The sequence below is a fragment of the Talpa occidentalis genome, unplaced genomic scaffold (assembly GCF_014898055.3).
Source record: "Talpa occidentalis isolate TD23 unplaced genomic scaffold, MPIMG_talOcc4v2.1 talOcc4.7, whole genome shotgun sequence".
Taxonomy (NCBI): Eukaryota; Metazoa; Chordata; class Mammalia; order Eulipotyphla; family Talpidae; genus Talpa; species Talpa occidentalis.
The window spans coordinates 97,002,264-97,021,926 of record NW_023605083.1 but is presented as its reverse complement, the minus strand read 5'-3'; the positions used below and the strand labels follow the sequence as shown (position 1 = coordinate 97,021,926).

General features: G+C 49.5%; 1 protein-coding gene across 1 annotated transcript in view; it reads right to left on the bottom strand.

Moving 5' to 3' along the window:
- The window catches only part of HS3ST3B1 (heparan sulfate-glucosamine 3-sulfotransferase 3B1), a 43,610-nt gene extending 24,288 nt beyond the window's left edge, over positions 1–19,322 (bottom strand). Inside the window, exon 1 of the mRNA XM_037495417.2 lies at positions 18,321–19,322. Within this exon, the coding sequence (XP_037351314.1) occupies positions 18,321–18,874 (554 nt within the window). The 5' untranslated portion in view covers positions 18,875–19,322. The remainder of the gene's footprint in view (positions 1–18,320) is intronic.
- Positions 19,323–19,663: the final 341 nt, after the last annotated feature.

Sequence of the window (19,663 nt, the reverse complement as noted above, 5' to 3'; positions counted from 1 at the left end):
CCATCCTCTCTCCCTCCATCCAGTCTGGTCCCTTCTTTGCAACTTCTCTTCTAAACAATAAGGGGGGTGGGAAGTAGCAAAAGGAGCAAGGCTTCTTTGCCCTTCAGATAAAAGCACAGGAAACCAGGGTTACTCCTGGTAAGATAACTAAAGAGATGGCTTCATGAGGCTTGAAGGTCAGAAATTTGGCATTCAAGGAAAAAAAACAAGAAGGGGGGACGGGAGGAATAAGCACATACCTACACCCCAACACCCCCACAAATGGTGTGTGCAGAGGGGTAAGCCCCAGTTAGAGGGGCAGCAGGCACTAATTGCACCTCGGAACAGGTGTGTGCCTGCAAAGCCACCGCCTAATTACCAGGTTGGGCATCTGGCACAGGCAGGCTGGCCCTTGCTCAGCTTCTAAGAATGTTGAATCAAGGGTCCATGGGGATGTTCCTGCTGTAGGTCCGAAGAGCTGAGAAGTGGAATTTCTAATTACATGGCTTTAGACTTCCCCCTAATGAAAGGCTCCATCCAGGCAAGCAAAAAGCAACCAGCTTAGAGGACATGGGTCCCGGAACACCTCCTGAGAAGGTCTTTAGTGCTTCCCTGTTTTTTTTTTTAAATATTTATTTATTTATGCATACAAGAACTGGGGTGCAGGCCAGAGGTGTGGGGGGGGGTGAGAGGATTCACCAGAGACAGAGTGGGGAGCAGAACAGGCAGATTGACTGAAATACACGGCTGAGGGGAACAGCAGGCAAGTCAGCAGAGGTCTGCTGTGCCATGTGGGTAGCCCCCTGGCCGGAGATCAAACTTGTGCTGCAGTGGCTGCTAACAGCTTCACAGGTGGCATCTTAACCCTTGTGCCACCAGGGAGGCCCCTGCTTCCTTGTTTTTCCTGGGTGGCTTCTTTTCTGTTCACCAGCAAGAGCAATTCCTGTTTAAAGCTGTGCAGCAGCATCCCATAAATCCCACTTCCAAGCTGAAATACTTGAGAGGAGAAAAAAGAAAATACAAGGAAAACCATACTAGTTACCCTTTGAAGTCATGACGTAAAGCTCACAAAAGACATCAACTCCTTCCCTCTGTGCCCTCCCTGGTCTCCATTTCTCCTCTATATCCATCACACTTCTTCATGTAGACCCCCCTGTAGGGGCAGGAGGACACAGAGCAGGTTCTCCATGACATGAGCAGACGGGGTAAAGGAGGAGAGAGTCCTGGAGCCCTCAGTGGCTTTTGCAGGCTTTTATTGGGATTTACCAGGCACACGGCAGGCAGGGGTGCTGGGGGGCCAGGAGGCTGGCAGGTCTTCCAGCCCCCAGCAAGTCTTCACTCTTTCTGGGCTCTCCGGCCTTCTCTCATATTCTCTCTGCTTCTCTCGTGGTTCTGCTAGAGTCCCCATGACACCACCTGTATAAGCCCAGTCTCTCAGCCCAGGTGAATCCCATCTACTCATGCCCACACCCTACTCCAGGCGCCCGCCATCAGGCATGCATTCAGGACCACAAGGATCCATCATCTATCCTAGTGGCGGGAGGGCAGAAAAGCCTGATATCATTTACTTACCCTACACCACCCTCCTGCCTGTCCACAGGTATTCCTTCTGCCAAGACTTCCTTCTCCACTTGGTCTGCACATGAACAATTCATTCGTCAGAATCTTGAGAGTGTCACCTCTTCTCTGAGGTCTTCCCAGGGAAGATTCTTCCCTCCCTAGACAGATTGAATCACTCTATCCTCTGCAGGATTTCTGTGCTTGCACATCCTTCTGTTTCTGCTTTTGTCATGACCCTGTATTTAGCCATCTCACCTCCTGCCTTTACTGTCACTCTCTACAGTCAGTCTCCACTAGGTCATGCCCTGTCCCTCCCTCCACAGAGCCTCCCACTGGCCTAGTCTACACTAGGAACACACTAAGAATACAAAAAGCTTCCTCTCCCCTCTTGCTCTTCCTCTGATCTCTTCACTCTGGCCATAATGCCTTCTAGGGAGACATATTACCACTCCCAGAGCCCCAGATATCCTTTCTCTTCATTTAAGCCTCTACTCACTATCACCTCTGAAAAGATCCCCCACCTAAAATAACCCTTTCCCATCATCCTCTCGCCTATGATTCTCCATCCTCTCACTGTTCTATTTCTCTTCATGGGTCTTATCACCAAGTGACCCATTGTTATTAGTTTATTTGTTTCCTGCCCACCTCCCTACTGGAATAGAAGCTAGATGAGGGCAAGATCAGTGCTAGTAAAACAGGGCCTCAATTATATTCCTGAAATGAGTAAATCTGTGCATCGTCAGAGCCCTACACAGAATAGATACTCAGTAAGTTGATAAAATAGATAGGCATTTATAAGGAGTTAAACTGACATCGCGGACTTTGGAGTACAGAAACAAGTTACGTGAAATCAACCACTTCCTCCCCAGTTCTCTGTCCCCTTTGCTGGTATCCAGTGAACATAATCGCCTAATGCTGGCTTCCTCCCCACCACCCCCTCAATACATTCCACTGAGCAGGGAAGCCAGAGGATCCTACAACTGGGATAACACGGCACCAAGTCCAAATTAGAATGTAACTCACAAGCAACCAATAGCTGACAAGTCCTTTAAGACAGTCACATGTTAAATATAAGCGCTGAACTTAAAAGATACAATTACGTGGGCAGTGTCTTTACATATAGCCAGACAGCTGCTGTCTGTAAGTGCTAGATCCACCCACACACCTTGAGCTTCCAGAAACTACTATCCATTAGCCACACGGCTATGGCAGGGAGGATGTGGGCTGAGCAACTACAGAAGACAGTATACCCCTAGATGACAAGCTCCTTTCCTGAACTTCCCATCCCCTCAAACTGACATCCCCAAAAGACACTATGATCTGGGTGAGATGAGGTAAATCTGATCAAAGTCCCCAAAATGAATGAAAGCTAAGTCTTGAGGAAACCAGCTTATGTTCTCCTGACAAATGCTCTTTCTACAGAAAATAAGTCATGAGCCTGTCTTATCCTTTGCTTCCAGCTGGGGCTTGGGGGAAAAAATCCCAGTCCTAAAAATAACTGTGAATGACTAATCAGTCAATCAGAAGAGACAGGTGGGGAGGACACAGGGGCTGCACACAGGGGCCACCCCACTCAGGCTGGCAGCCCCTTAACCAAGAGCCCCTGGCTCTGCTCTCCTGAGCCCACCTCTCAGATTCCAGTCTCTCTTCAAAACAGAAATAGACTCTGGGACAGGGAGATGCACGTCTAAACCAGATCTGATCAACAACTGCAATGTTGTTTGTACGTTAACACAGAAGGTTCCCAGCAATGGAGTTCCTCCACTGTGAGTGATGGGAAGAGGACTAGATCACCTAGGGAAAGCTGCCAACCAGGAACCAGGCCTGATGTCACTCTACTTGTTCTGGATTCTGAGCCAGCCAGCAGGCGAAGGTTCGCCACAGCCCTGCCCTGCTGCACTGGAGCGCGGTGGCCACCCCGGCTTTCTCTTCTTGCTCAGAACATGCTCCTGTGAGTGACGGGTCTCCAGTAGCAGAACTGGTTAGGACAGGAGGGGGCGGGCAGGGCCGGCTGCAGGTTTACCGACCATCTGCTTCTCCACCTTAGGGCACAGCTGCAGGCCAAAGAGGCTGGTGCTTGGATCTGAGTCAGGAGTTGGGGAAGGATGGATCTCTTCCCAAAAACTTCACACCACAAAGGGAAGGTCCTTTGGGACAGTCCTACAAGTTTCCCAGAGAGGCAACGGGGAGAGGGATGTGTGAATTTTGTAATGAGAGACCCTTTTCCTGAACACAGGCGGCAGCAAATGCTTGTTCTGGGAACTCAGAGACCCACACACAATCAGCCAGCAGCTCGAAGTGCTGTTCTTCTTAGAAAACCACCTATACATGTTCTTGCTTTCTCTGCTGAATCCCTTCTTTTTCCTCAAAAATATGTTAAAATAATCAAATGCATAATTCACTCAAAGTCTGTGACTTTTTTTCCTAGGGGCAGCTCTCGTGGCCTGAAAACCCCTTTGGCCGTGAGATGAAGTCCCCCCTCTCAAGGCAGCAATCCATTTCTGAGTCAGCCTCCCAGCCCTGCCCCTAACCTCTGCCGCTCCCTCTGCTCCACTCAATGCCCCAGGGTGGACCACAACTCTTTCTGGGCCTTTCCCACAGTGCTGCTCTATCCTGCACCCTTTTATCTGTTTTCTGGAACAAATAAAATGGCAAACTCCTATCCATACATCAAATCCAACTCAGCGGTGGCCTGTCCTTTGGGCCTCTTTCTCTGCTCCCACAGCATTTCTCACTTTGTTTTGTATTATCTGTCATCACGGCCCCTTGACCAACGTCACGAGCTCTTTAAGGCCCCTGACAAGAGCTTAACTTTCTATTTTCCCAAATACTTTCCGACTGCTTCACCCATTCAAAGCATTCCCCAACTATCTGGTGGGTGAAATCCTATCATGAGTCATGGGTAGACACCACCTTATTCCATCAGTCATGCCATCTAGACGCTCCGGTCATGACTTGGCAATAGGGCAGTGTCGTTATGGCTCGATTTTCACAAGGCTCTGTAGAAAGAGAAGGAAGGTATTAAATAGCCCGTAAAAGATACGTAACTTTATAGGTGGGGAAGTGCGATAAGAATGAGAGGCTAGTCAGGTACATGCAAGAGAGGACCCCACTCTGGTGTGAAACGGTTCACTCCAGGCCCCCGGATGCGCCCTTCCCAAACCCCTCCCATAAGCCAGAGCACAGGGCAGAGGGGAGCGGACATCTAAACAGGTGTGAGCGTTTCACCCAATACAAGGCGTCTGTAGGAAGTGTATCAGGAGATAGCAAGGCCATTATGGCACATTTAGAGAGCTTGGAGGCGAAATCTAGATATTCTTGTAACTTAAGTTTAGTGCAAACAGGTAAATTAATCCCCCACCTCTCTCTGTGAAAGTTCCACTCGACTCCTTTCCCAGTGACACCTAATCTGAAACGTGCCTTCATTTCCGGTGCTGTGTGACTAAAGAGACTTTAAGTGTTCCCCCTTGGCCCCAGACACCAAAAGGGAAAATGCATGCTTACCAAGAAAGTGACTGGCTTTGTTTCCAGCTCCAGCCTGCCAATGTTTGTATGTGGCGTTCATGTTACTTTACGGAGACCTCGGCCTTCGGTCCAGGGGTGAACAATCATCCCTGCACTGTGATTAAACACACACACCACCAGGCCCTGCTGTGCCAGGCAGGGTGGAAAAAAGCCTCCCCGAACCAACACCATCACACACCTTGCTCTGTAAACACCCTGGAGACAGAGCACATACCTCTGAAAACAGACACAAGCTTCTTGGAGGAAAGCTGAACCAGCAATTAGGCTGCTTACGGAAGAGCAGCAGCGAGGGAAGGCCTAGCAAGGGAGCCTGCCTGTGGCAAGACCAGACTTGAATCCCAGCAGCCGGTCTCCTTCCCCACCTCAGTTCAGAAACTTTCTGTCCAGGGTTCCTGATTTACTGTGACTCCCCTTCTTGTTCTCACTCTTCATCCAGGAGCAAAGGGGGTGCAGGCCCATCAGTTAGGAGGCGCCGTCGCACGTGGGAGAAGGGTAGACTCGGGCCACAAGGAGTGCTCTGTTCCTGGGGGCAAGGTGGACAGAGAGTACCAGGTCCAGGGACAAACTGAACTGCCTGAGATCCTGGAGACCTTGCCTGCTCCATGTGCACCTGCTGGCCGGGAATGAATACCACTCCTCGTGATAGTTGTAGGTATTGAGTGAAAGAGGAGACTGTGCTCGAAAGGAAATGCTAGGTTCACTGAAGTTGAACCGATTTTTGTTTTGTTTGATCTTGGCTAAATGTGGGGCATCATCAGACACATCACCCATTAAGCCTTTCAAGATCCTCTGTTCACTGAATGAAGTGTGGTCTACCTGCAAACTGTCCTCCAGGAGATAAATACAAAGCGTGAGCGTAATCACTTAGAGCTATTATAAATCATTTGACCTTGTGCAGTATCCAAGGCCCTGACCAAGGTACTCACTGCACAGGGGTAGAGCAGTGAGGAGGTTGCAGATCTCCTGGCAAGAGGCACTGCACTAGTCACACATGGTGAGGCAGCTAGTCACACATGGTGAGGCAGCTAGTCACACATGGTGAGGTGCATGTAGATTGGGGGAAAACGTGGCCCACACCAGAGTCTGTTGAGCACTAGACTAGGTCCACTTCATTGCACTAGTGGGGATACCGACAGGAAAGAGATGCAATGACTTGCTGAAGGTGATAAAGTATCCATAAAAAAGGGCTCACTCTAAGGGTTGCCAATGGGGTGGAAGGAGGCATATGGAAGAATAACCAGTTAAAGAACCAAAAAATATCTTTGATAGGAGAAGCGCGTCACCAAAGATGATTATATGATGGTGATTCTCATTTTATTTTATTTTTTTAAGATTATTTATGCATACAAGAACTGGGGTACAGGCCAGAGGTATGGGGGTGAGAAGACTCATCAGAGACAGAGCAGGGAAGAGAACAGGCAGAATGACTTAAATACACTGCTGAGGGGAGCAGCAGGCAAGATAGGGGAGGTCTGCTGCGCCATGTGGGTAGCTCCCTGGCCGGGGATAGAACTCGTGCTGCAGTGGCTGCGGATAGCTTCTTAGGTTATGTCTTAACCCCTTGCACCACCAGGGAGGCCCCACTGATTCTGATTTTAAATGGCAACCAGCTAGCAGACCTCCATGCAGCCTCTCCCAGGATCTCCACAGAGGTGTAAAATTAAAACTAAGGCAATTCGAAAAAGAGCGAATGGTGAAACCTAACCAGAATGTCCATGATAAACTAGAGTGAGGAAATTCAACTCTGGAATAGTGCATATCTAAAAAGAGAGGAACTAGTCTGTAGCTGACTGCTCTGTCTGGCTTTAAACCTTGACCTGGAACCAGACAGGTGACAAACGAGTCAAGCTGGCCAAGAGTGAGACAATAAGGAGCAGTGGGGCCTAGGTCCCCTGTCTACAGGAGCAGCTGCTCTCCAGCTCCAGACAGTTGTCACTAAGAGAAATGCAGACCTAGTACTGTTAGATGCTTTGTAAAAGGAGAAAATCTGCATTTGTATGTGAAATCTCCCAATCTGTCAACATTGGCAGTGAATTTACATGTTCTGAAAACCCTGCAAATATTCACTCTAGGATTTCATTTGCATCAAGTTCAACAAAAGGCAAAACTAATCTGTGGAAGTGATAGATAGGATAGTGGTTATTTTGGGGACCAAGGGTAGTGAACAGAAGAGAACATGAGGATGGATTTGGGGTTCTGAATTGGTGTCCTGTATTGAGTTCACTTTGTGAAAATTTGTCAGGCGGTACACTTCTAATCTGGACTTTTTTTTTTTTCAAGATTTATTTATACAAGAACTGGGGTATAGTCAGAGGCACGGGAGGGTGAGAGAGGATTCACCAGAGACAGAGCGAGGAACAGAACAGGCAGAATGACGAAATACACTGGTGAAGGGAGCAGCGGGCGAGACAGAAGAGGTCTACTGCACCCTGTGGGATTCTCACCAGCCGGCCAGGATTGAACCCGCATTGCAGAGGCTGCGGACAGCTTCACAGCACTGTGCTCAACCCACTGTGCCACTGGGGAGGCCCTGGACATTTTTTGTATAGGTATAGGAATTTAAAAATTGCAACAACAACAACAACAAAAAAAAAAAAAACACCAAAAACCATAGGCTAGGTTTATAGGTAAAATAATACGATATATGGGATTTTCTTTTAATGATTCAGAAAAGAGAGTGCATGGCACTTCCTAGAAATGACAGAGGGAAGTCTTGGAGAAAGCAGAAGAGAAGCCATGTTGAGAAGGGCTAAGCGAGTGGGATTCTGCAGAGCTGCCATCTCTCTTGAGTTTCTCCCGGTGTGGAGGGAGGTATGTGTGCAGGTGCTTGAAGGGAGAGGAGCAGCGTGCATGTGGATGTCAGCATGGGAAAGGCATGGTGACCAGCAGGACCAGCCACTTGTAGAGCCTGGATCAAGTTCTTGAGTGAAAACATAACTCAGGAGCACCGGGTCTGTTCTGTGATAAAAGCTTCTCCTACATCGCTTCTGTGCAGCACGAAATAGGACATCCACACAGGCGGGTGTCAGACAACTAAGCAGGGGAGCAACTGGTCCCAGGGGTAAGTAGGGTGAGTTTCCATGTGATCTTGACAATTAAGCACCCAAGACCCAAGATCCCAATAAGCAGCTCCCAGGTCCAGGTGAAAGAGAAGAGATGGGCTGGGAAAAGAGAGGAAGCTGCAGTCATAAAAGGGGAGTCAAGTTCACAATTTTAGCATTGGAACCTGGGCAACAGGGATGTTGGGAAAGTGACAAGTTGGTGCTTGGGTACATGCATGAACTGCCACTCTCAGTGCAGATGTCCTTGCAACGAGAGGGGCTGGGGAGTGAGCATAGGAGACAAAAGAAAATGTGGGTACATGAATAGAAAAGGAGAGAAAAATTTTTAGTCCTACGGGTTCTTTCATGCAGAAAAGTTTGTATCTTTGGAGAGAAAATACCACAATAGAGATTGCTGAACTTGTCCACAAGGAACATCACATAGAAGCTCAGCTGTGTATAGAACTTCACGTTGGAAGGACCCTCAGAGAGGTATTTCCTTCTTGCTTGGGTTGTGGAGGCTGAGCCACCTAATATACAGCTGTCTGACCTCAGGCAACCTCTCTGACTTTCCCTTTCTCCTCTGCAAAATGCAGGAAATCACTCAGGAAGTATCACTGCTAATATTAAATAAGCACCGGCCATTTGCCTGCACACAGCGGGCTCTTGCTCTCTAAGGCTGAAGTATTTGTTTCCTGTTGCATCACATAGTAACTGACAATCCCTCTCCTTATTCCCTCCTTTGCTGTCTTTAGAAAACTCCTGGGAAAGTAAAATACAAAATCATATTTCTTTGTGTATACTAATTTATCGCATGTTCCCCCTTCTCCTTAATATGTTTAGATTTATTAGTGATTTGGAAGTACTAATTTTTTTTTAAACAAAACCCATTGTTCAAATTGCTCTGCGATCTCTCTCAGGCGATGGATTTTCGTTCACTAACTGGAAAAGGCCCCTCAAGGGCAAGTTCAAGTTCATATTTCTGTACTAAGTACTTTAAGTGTTACCAGCACTTGATAAGAGTTAAGTGCTGAAACAGGGCATTTTTAGAGCAGTAAAAGTACTCTGCAAGAAACTATAACGTTGGGTACTTGTCAATATACATTTGTCAAAAGGCGTGAAATACACAACATCAAGAGTGAACCCAAAGTAAACCATGGATTTTGGATAATTATGATGTGTCAATGTAAGTTCACAAATGGGAGCAAATGTACTATTCTTGAGGGGGGATGGCGATATGGAGGGGAAGTCAGGAATGCTGCCTGCACACGGGCAGGAATTATTTGGGAACGCTGTCTTTGTGATCAACTTTGCTGTGAACCTAAAACTGCTCTAAAAAAGAGTCCACATATTTTTTAAAGTATAAGTGCTCAATAAATCCTTGCTAAGTGAAAAAAAAATATGTCAACATGATTTATAAGAATGTATTATTCATGTACTATAAAAAAAGACTTAAAATGATCACCTTTTGCTTCCTCCATTAAGTATTGTAAGTCAAGGCCAAAGTGGAGATCAGCTTCCCCTACCTTATGGTTCCCTCCCCAACCCCTCCCCACACACACCCACTCACCCGCTTGGGGCTTCTGTAAAAGCTCTTCGCTGGGAACAGGATGTTTACTTCTTTGTGTATGTGTGTTAACTGGCAGCACTAGCATATGCTAAGTGCCTGGAGACTCTGGAACAATCAGACAGGAGGGCACCAGGGACCCTAAGAACAGCACACATCAAGAGGAATGGCTGGGCTGAGCCAGGACTAGCTCCCAGCCAGAGAGGCCTTTCAAGGGGGAAGGCACCAGGAATGATCTGGAGACTGAATGACTATTCTCCCATTGTTGGCTCAGTGAACATATGGACCAAATCCTGCATTTCTTCAGCATCTCCTGCACAAGGAGCAATATTATATATGAGCTTCCTGCCCTTTTAACACATGTCATCTGCACGTCCACAAAAACTTCCACAAGACACAACTGCCTCACACACATCCACAGCAGAATGACTTCTCAGTGTGCAGTGTAAACCCCATCCTGAGGGGATGGTTTTTTTAGCTGTGAGTCCAACTTCCACAGCACAGGAGGAGGAAGACCCCTCCCCTACAGCTGAAGGAGCAGAAAGATGACTTCCAGATAGTCCAAAAGGAATCATCCCTCCCCTAGGGGGGCAGAGGTAAGCAGAACAGCTGCAGACAGTGGCAAGGAGCGCAGGAGAGTGGCTAGGGAAGGGGTGTCCTCCAGGGCTACTTAGGGAGCAGAGGGGCAGGCCTGGGGGGTGGGGGGGGTGGTCAGGCCACTTGATCTCAGTCCAGTGGAGATTCAGGAATTGGAAGGAGACTTGAGAATTACTTCCCCCTTCTCTCCCTCTGAGTCTTCCCTACTTTTTCTTTTCATCCTGCCATTTAAAGTACCACCTAATAGAAATGAAGTTATTTTCCTTCACAACTCGATGTGCTGAGTCGCGTTTTCAAAGGAGGGTGACTGAAGATTTTCTACTTCTTTTCCCCGTAGAGGCAAGAGTGGGGAGAAGTGAAGAAAAAAGAAACGTTAAAGTTGAAACTGACTCAGGCCCTCGTGTGCAAGCCCTGCCTGGCCCCGGCCCCCAACACCACCCTGCTCTAGCCCAACAGAGGCACACGCCGGGAAGAGACAGCGCCCCTCCGAAGGGCAGAGCAAGTTGTGCTAGAGGGTTTAGAAAAGACAAAGCGAGAGAAAAGAAAGGAAGGGCGCACAATAGATCAGCTGATAAGCTCTAGTCTGAAAGCTGCGGCGGTTCAGCACCAATTCAACCCCGGGGGTGGGAGCGGAGCAGCGCGGCCAGCCAGCCGGCCCTCGCGGGGGCGGGCCGCTCCTCCTCCGCCCGCCCCTCTGGGCGGGGCCGTCGCGTGAGCTGGACGCCATTGGTCGCTAGGTAGCCCCTCCGACCAATCATCATGGGGCCTGGGCCCGCCGGCTCCGCCCACTGCGAAGTTGGGCGACTGAGCTCAGCTCCTGCAGGCTCAACCCAACAGGTGAGGACCCGGCTCCGCGCCGGGGCTGGTCACGTGGCTTCGGCCCGCGACCCGCAGGGTGCAGGGGCAGCCCCTGGCCTGGCCGCCGGCCCCGCCCTCAACTCGGGGAAGCGCTGCCATCTGTCCCCGGAGCTCAGCGGTCATCCGACCAGATGCTTGATCCCACGCGACGCAGGGACCGTACTGACTGATCCCCGAGCCTGACCGGCCGCGGAGCCATTTTCTCGGCCACCGTTCCAGAAGGGAAGGTCTATGAGAATGCCCCTTCAGCTGCCAGAGGGGAGCAGACACGTGGCAATGGCCATGCCCTGCCCGGGGGCCTTATTGGACACTTCTGTCATCAGACCTTCCCTCTTGCCCCCCATTCACTACAACCTATGTGTGAAAAATCTGCTTCTTACCACTTCTCTTCCCAATGTTATTTTTTTTTTTCCACTCCATTTGTTGCCCATGTCTCATATTGCCCAGAACAATCTTTCAGTATCTTATGAGTTTCTAAGCAGGTGTAAGTAACCCTGTTAAGTAATGCGGAGCAAAGATTTGGGATTCTGAATCAAATGCCTCCTCCCCAGGTTGATGTATTGGTAACTCAACTGGTAATGTTCACATTCTAGTTAAAGGTGTTTGAAAGTTTTAACCTTCTAGGCAAGAAACAGGCTGAGCTGAAATACAAGCAACTTAATGTTATACCACAGTCTTATTTTAACACATTTGATGGACTTAGAAAATATTTTATTCCAGAGTTTATCTGTGCTTTAACATGCATCAACTTAAGTCACAGTGAATATATGTGTGGGTATGCATATGCACATTTTGGTACAGGTGGAAAATATAAATTTCTCTCTGAAAGGACTCTTTAAGAATCCCTGTCTCACAGAATCAGTCCTTAAAACAAACAAAACAGCTCTTTTGGAGGTGAACAAAACTGCTGAATTGCTTTTCTATTTAAATATGTTTCATCAACGACAGTGTGAAGTCAATTTTTTGAATGATCTCGTAACTTTTGCTGTCTTTAATATTTTTCAAGTCACAGAAATGTATATATAAAGGAATTTAAGATATAAATATAAGGAAAATCCTCTAGGTGCATAGAAAATGAATGGTGGGTTTTATTAGCATTAGGAATATTTTAACGCATAGTCCCTTGCTGCAGTGAAAATTATTGTCATGTTATTATGCTGGCAATTGCTCCTCACATCCTAACTTTCCTCCAAATCTAAAATTAGAAAGAAAGATCAATATATACTAACGTCAGTTTTATTCGATGTTACTTATATGAGAATTCTAACAAGGTAATGTTTTAAATATTTTTTAAAAGTTCCATGCTCTACTTACAAGTAGTTTTCAAAGATACCAGTATCTCATTTCTTTTCCGTCATGGTAAATGTTTTCATTTGAGGTAGGCAGCATATTGTACTCATTACTCTTGAAAATACGCCACATATTTGGGGAATTCATTTTGCTGGGATTCCTGACTAGTTCAACAGCCTAGGACTGAAATTTCCCTTACTGTCTGAAACCGTGGACTGTTTAAATGAGAGAGGTAGCGCCCTATTTGGAAACTAACTCCATTCACAGCAAAAGAAATGCTCATTATGCTCTGCCTTTAGAGTGGACATTTTGTGTTTCTGTCAATCAACTTAATTTCCATGTTCATAGAGTGAGAACATAAAGTATTCAAAAACTACTGACATAGAAAGCCGTCAGACTTAGTCACGTATTTCAGTCCTGGAACTTTAAATAAATGCCAGTTCCCTGATTCATAACATTAGCTGACCAGTGGGTTTGGTTTCCTTTTTGAACTCCCAGCGTACTTTTAATTATAAATAATTTCAGTGATTCAGAGGATTATCTTATATAATCAGAAAACCTTATGTCCTGCAATGTTTTAAACAAAAAGGTAAAAAATCTGACATAGTTGGAATGAGGTTTTGTGAGATATTGAATCGTGGAAAAAAATTAAAGGTTTTTCTTCAAACAAAATAAAACACCAAAGGGGGAGGGGGGAGGTTGTCACTTTAAAATTTCAAACAATACAACTTTAGCTGGGAAAAATGTCTTTATAATTATAGTCTATGTTAAATTATAAATGTTTAATGATCAGGCTCCATTAAATAGGCAAAATCTAATTTAGTCAGTTCTTAATTCCTAATTGCAATAGTCAGATTTAATTCCTAATTGTAATATTCCATTTTGATAAATATTTTTTAAGACATGGGCTGTAATCTGAAGTTTAGAAACCTATTCAACAATATCATATCATTTGGAAGATAATAAGTTCAATTTAACTCATATATTTCAAATTTTATTTATCTAAAACAAGTAGATTACTATTAAATATTGGCTATTTTATTAACTCAGAGCATCTGGGAAAACACTTATGATTAGGTTAATTTATGTTATATTTTCTCCTCAACTTGTAAAAGATTAATCAACCATTTTATGGTCTAATTTAGGTGCCTAATTAAAAACAGAGCTCAACACATGCTACACTGTCTTGCTAATAAATCTTGACAGCTTTGTAACATGATGGTTTGTATTTCAAATTGTTGCATATAAATGTAGATTTCTGATCTTCACCTAGCAGCCAGAAGCAAGCTACATACTTGGTTTAAACTCCGGGACTAAGAAAGTGCAATTACTTCAAAAAGGATTAGCCCCAATCAGATCTTATCTTAAACTTCCTGCAGTAAAGACAGAAGCTATCTTTGCCACCACATTTTTTTTTTTTTTTTTTTAGAAATAGAGTAGGAAAATAGGGAAGAAGTTTGTGGTCTCTGCATTTGTTAAATTAAAAATGGAGGGAAGCTCATTATATCCTACTTTGAAGCTTTTGAGAAATTTCCAAAGTTACTTGGTCTTCAGATCGAATTCTAAAGAAAACTGCTCAAGAGTTAGTTATGATTATTTTTTGGTTACTAAGCACAAATTCTCAATTTTAATTTGGGGGGACTGTAGTTGTTTTAAATGAATACATTCATGAATCCTAATAAGTTCTGGAACATCTCACATAACCTGTGTTCTCCCTCCACCCCTTTACGCCCCCCACCCCAACACCCTTCCCAACCTTCAAAAGGGCAATGAAAGAGCAAATCTGTTCTCAGCAGGGACACTCCCGATGTGTTCTCAGCCTTTTTACCTGAGAAATACTTTGACTCCTTTGCCTCTTAAGTGTCCCGTACAACAGAGAAATAAAACTGCCTCTGCTGTGGTGGTGTAATTGTCCTCACTCCAGTTTCCAAGCTATCTGTACATCAGAAAATTCAAACTCTTTTAAAGGAAGACCAGTTTGGAACTCATGGTCTGTGACCAACCTCATATTCTGCCCACTTAAGGGAAGGAGCATGCACAGAGCAACCTCTCCATCAGAACTGCCTGGGTTGGTATTTTAGCTTTGCCACTAGAAAGTGAGACCGTGAGGCAAGTTGGTAAACCTCTTCTCTGCCTGTGGTTCCTCATCTGTAAAACTACCTACTTTGTAGGATTATAATGAGGATTAAATTTGCTAATCCTGTACAACTTGAAACAGTTTCTGATACATAGGGAAAAGTTTCAGGAACTGCTAGCTACCAACATTATTAAACCACACACAATTTTTTTTTAATGTGGTGACATCAGTACAGTGTCAGCGTATACATCCAACAATGGGGAGAAGAGTCAAGATGGGGGAGTTGTTCCTGGCACTGTAAAGTCTAAGGAACATTTCTATATAAAAATAAAAATCACAATATTTGGTTCACCGAAGTCATTAAAATTCATGAAAATACCAAATTTTAGCCAAAGCAAAAAATACATTCTCTTATGAGAGTATGTATATATTTGATTTTCCACCATTTAAAGTTTAAATCAGAGCCCACATGGATGGGACGGGTGCTTCCTCCACTTTAGCACGTTGAAGTTTCTCGGTGACAGCCAAGCCCATCAACCCACAGAACAGAAAGGCCAGTTTCACCAAAAGTTCTGTTAAGTCACTTTGTGCGGTCCTCACAAGCACCTGCCAAGTTGGGGAGACCTGACTTGAGAGGGAGCTGGATAATGAACTAGAAAAGTAAACCTACAAGAGCCTTAATCACAGGCTAAACCAAACTCAGGTTCAGGGCAGATGGGGGACATTTAATATTAGCACGTTTGATTTTTCACTGCAGATAAGGCAGCAGAAAATCTGCTCTCCCCGCTGTTGGGAGGTCAGCTCTGCTTGGCCCCTCGGATGGGCTGGGTCCCACCAAGATCTCCAGGGTTAAGGCAGACAGTGTCTCATTCTGCCAAATGAAAGAACTACAATAAAATTCCGGGACATCATGCAAATTCATCCAGGCCCTGGGCTACTGGTTGGCCACTAGCAGGAGTGTCTCAACCGATTGAACCCATTAACCACTTGCTCAGATGGCCAATATCTCATTCTCCAGCCGATTACCATGCTGACTCTCAAGTCAACCATGCGTGACTTGAAAACATTTTTAAAAATGTTTTCAAAAGGCCGAAATGTCTTCAAAAAGCCTCCTCTCTCCGATCTTCTAGTTTTAAGGACCTGTTTTAACCACGTTTCTGAACTGTAATTCTCTGGTTAATTATTATTTATACCCTTCTGCAATCTGCTGCCAGATTGCACGCATGGGGCGGAAGATAAGCATGGAGCACATCTCTGGCAGCAGGGCTTAGGCGAGCGGGTGAGAGCTCCAGCCTGGGCGAAGGGTGTACCCGAGGCGCCAGATTTAGGGAAGAGCATTCAGGGTTAGTCATGTCCCGGTGTGGTTTGTTTAAAGTTAAAATGACCACCTTCAAAATAATAAAGTCCATAATTTGCCCAGACATCCAGAATATTCCTCATTAATTAAATTTTTTTAAACAGATGGCATTTGAAAGAGGTATTTTTTTTGCCCCCTTCAAAATACCTACTAACTATGAGGCCACGCCCGGCGCTGCAGCAGCTGCCCGGGAACTCCGCGCGGGGCAAGCTGCGGGGTTTGCAGTCTGCTCCTCCGTCGCGGGGTCGGCCGGCCGGGTCACTGCGCGGGTCCTGGGCCTCCAGGCCCCACAGCCCGCTCTTCAGTTTAGGGACTAGGCTCTGGAGAATGACCAGGTTTCCGCTCCGCAGTCCCCAGCTAGCCCCCTGCAAGCCCCAAGTCCAGTCCGTCCCCGGAGCGGCCGCTGGCAAAGGGTCTCCTGGAGCCTGTCCCGCCCGAAGCTCCCGGGCTGCGCCCCCCGCAGCAGGCGCGCGGGGAGGCTTTCCAGGGCCACTTGGTTATTCTGTGTTTCTGAGTCGATCAAAAAGAACGTGGCAGGTGGAGGGCAGCCGCCTAAAAGACTGCGTGAATCTTCCTGTGGGGATTTCCACCGCCAGCCCCAGGCGCTTCTAAAACCGCCCGACATTAAGGATTCAGTTATTTTCCTGCCAGTTCCTCCCAGCCGGGCCCCTAGTGTGTCTGATCTCAGAAAATCCCGGCTGCCTCCGGCCTCTGGTGAGTTGCACCTAGAAGGGCGCTGGTTAGAGCCTGCCATCTGGGCCCCGGAACCATCCAGGAAGAGGAGGGGTGGTGGCAGAAGTAATAACAATACAACGGATGACAATGGTGACAATTAGGGACGCCCCACGTGCCTGCCAGGCACCTGGCCACACCAGCACGTTCTTTCTCTCCGCCCAGCAAAGACCCACACCACCCCACTGCACAGATGGAAGCACTGAGGTCCCAGCGAGTCAGCTGCCAGAGCCAGAAGGCGAGTCTACTACTGCTCAGCCTTCAGAGCCCCCGATCTTAAAAACCGGTGTCTGCGATGGGGAACTTTGGGGAGAGTGTCTGTCGCGGCTGGCTAAACCTAGAGACTCGGGCGACTCCTGACAATGAAAACATTAAGGACAAAGGGGAGGGGGGGAGGGAGGCTGAGAAGCAAGCGGTTTCAATCCGCTGGGGCTGTCCCCTTTTACCTTCCATCCTCTCCAGTCCCAAAAGGGGGTGGGGGGGAAGGGGGGCAGGGAGAGGGATTCGGTTCCACTCTCCGCTGCTTTTGTTTTCTTAAGTCTTCAGCCCCTTGGAGGCTAACTAGGCCTGGATGAGGGACTTGAGGAAGTCATTCTGGAGCTGGTGGTGGGGTGACAGGAGGGAACGCAGGGGAGACGGTGGCCTGCCCCGGTTTCCACAATGCCAGAGTCAGGACTCCCAGCCCACCAGCCATTCACGGCAAGTTTGGTCAACCAACATTTCACCCCAAAGGCCACCAGGGAAATCCTGGCCAGAAGTCGTGATTATGACCCCGAAGGCGTAGACCCTTTGCACCGGGACTCACACACCGACCCAAGAACCGAGTTTCCGAAAGCCCCAACCTGCATTTCTCAATCAACGGGCCCAATGGTCTCTGGGCCCCAAAGTGCAAAGAGACGGTGGAAACAGGCGTTCCTGGCCCTCGCTCTTCCCGCACCAGGTCTGGAAGGCGGAAACCGGAGGGCCGCGCCCCGGGCGCAGAGAAGCCTTCAAAGCGTCGAGCCGCCCCTGCCGGCTGCAGTGCGCGCCTTTGCCCGACAGAGACCAGCACCGCTCCACGCTCCGCGCGCCGCGCGCCCGCCGGCCAGACCGAGGCGCCGGGCCACCCGCCCAGCGCACACTCCAGGACCCAAACTAATTGCTAGGGAAGTCGTTCTGAGCCTCCTCCCGCTCCAGGAAAAGGAGGGCTGTTCCCCAAAACTTAGCAGCCTCCCCGCGGCATGGGCGAGACGACGGCGCCCCCACCCCCCATCCCCATCTGGGGACCAGAAGCTGTTCTGTGAGTTGGTCTAGCGCTGAGACCGCGACCAACCAGGCGCAGAACGTCCCGGGCTGCAAAAGGAAAATCTGATACTCTCGGGGACGTGGCCACAGTTAAGAGAAAGGGTTCTGCGTTTCCCTGAGCACCGCCCCAGTCCCGCTCGCTGACCCCCTTCGTTATGGAGAACTTGCTCGATTAACTCAAGTGCCACCGTGGTCCACGTTCACGCCTGAGCTCCTCGAAACGTGTCTATGGGCCGTGGCGCGAGAGAAGCTGCGCGCACCTAGCACAGCGCCGGGGCGGGGTCCTGGGCTCCGCTAGCCAGGAACCTCCGCGCGGCGGCTCCTCCGCCCCTCCCCGGCCCCGCGGTCCTGGGCTGCACCCCCTGCACTTCTCAGCACATGCCAAGCCCCCGTCCTCCCGCGGTCCGGACGGCGGCGGGGACCCGTGCCCCTGGCTACGGAGGGGAAACTCACCGGTACCAGGCGAGGCCCTTGTCGTAGCTGCGGTCGAAGAAGTGGGGTTCCGCGCCCACGGCGCGCACGTCGGGGTGCACGCGCAGGAACTCGAGCAGCGCCCGCGTGCCGCCCTTCTTCACGCCGATGATGATGGCCTGCGGCAGCTGTTTGCTCCCAGACCCACTGAAGAAGCTAGAGATGGGGCTGGGGGAGTCCGGCGCCTCGGGACTTTGCTCCTCCAGACTCGCGGCGCCGTCCGCCGCCTCCTTACCCTCCGCCAAGGGGGCGGCTGGCGCGGCTTGGAACGGCAGCCTAGGAGGAGTCCCCTCCGAGCCGGGGGCCAGGGCCGGCGACGCGTGGGCGGCGCGGGACCCGGAGCCCAGCAGCAGCAGCCCCGGCGCCGCGGCGCACGAGCCGGCGCACGAGTACAGGAACATGTAGAGCCAGACGCAGAGCATGGCGAAGAGCAGCGCGAGCTTCCTCCTCACCGCTGGCGTGGGCGGCGGCTGCTGCGGCAGGAGCCGACCCGGGACATCGAGACTGGATCGGTCGCCGCTCAGGCGCTGCCCCATGCGCGGCGGGCGGGCGCGGCGAGGGGCATGTCTCAGCACATGGCGGGCCCCGCCGCGGCAGGGAGCGCCGGGAGGTCCCTAGCCCGCTGGACGCCTGGATGGTTCGGTTTATTGGCCCTGGGCGGCCGCGGCCGCCGCCGCGGCTGCTCTTCCCCAGGTGGAGGCCGCAGCTGTAGAGGAGGCGGCTTTTGACATGTTGCCCGGGAGGAGCTGCAACTAGAACGGAAAGTCGGGGCGGCGGCAACTGCGGGCCAAGAGACGACTCCTCCGGGGGGGCGGCCTGCGCGGCGCCAGGAGAAGGCTGCGCTCCGCGCCCTGGCCACGCTAGACGGGGCGCACCGCCGCTCGCCGGGACTGCCTCCGCGCAGTGGAGAGCGGAGCCTGGAGAGAGCAGCCTGGGCACTTCCCCGCGGAGGCTGCGAGGGAGAACTGCGCAGGAAGAGCGCCGCGGCCCGAGGTGGGGTGGGCGGGCCCGGCCTTCCGGAGTGACGGGTCGCTCCACCTACCAGAAAACGGGAGCATCATGCAAATGCCAGCGCTTAGCTAAGGGTTCAGCAACCAACCGGCTCCCGGAACGTGGGGGTGTGGAAAGGGTTCGGGGCGGTGGAGAGCGGTCCTGAGTTTTTATTGGGCGAGGTTCTAGGGGTGGGCTCAGGGGGGAGGAGCCGGCGGCTGGTGACAGGAGCAGATGGCGATAAGGATGCTGTAGTGACCCAGTGCTGGGAGAGGTCCGACCCCAGCAAGTGTGGCGCTCGGTCACCCGCGCGCGCATTTCCGTACTCACTCCCC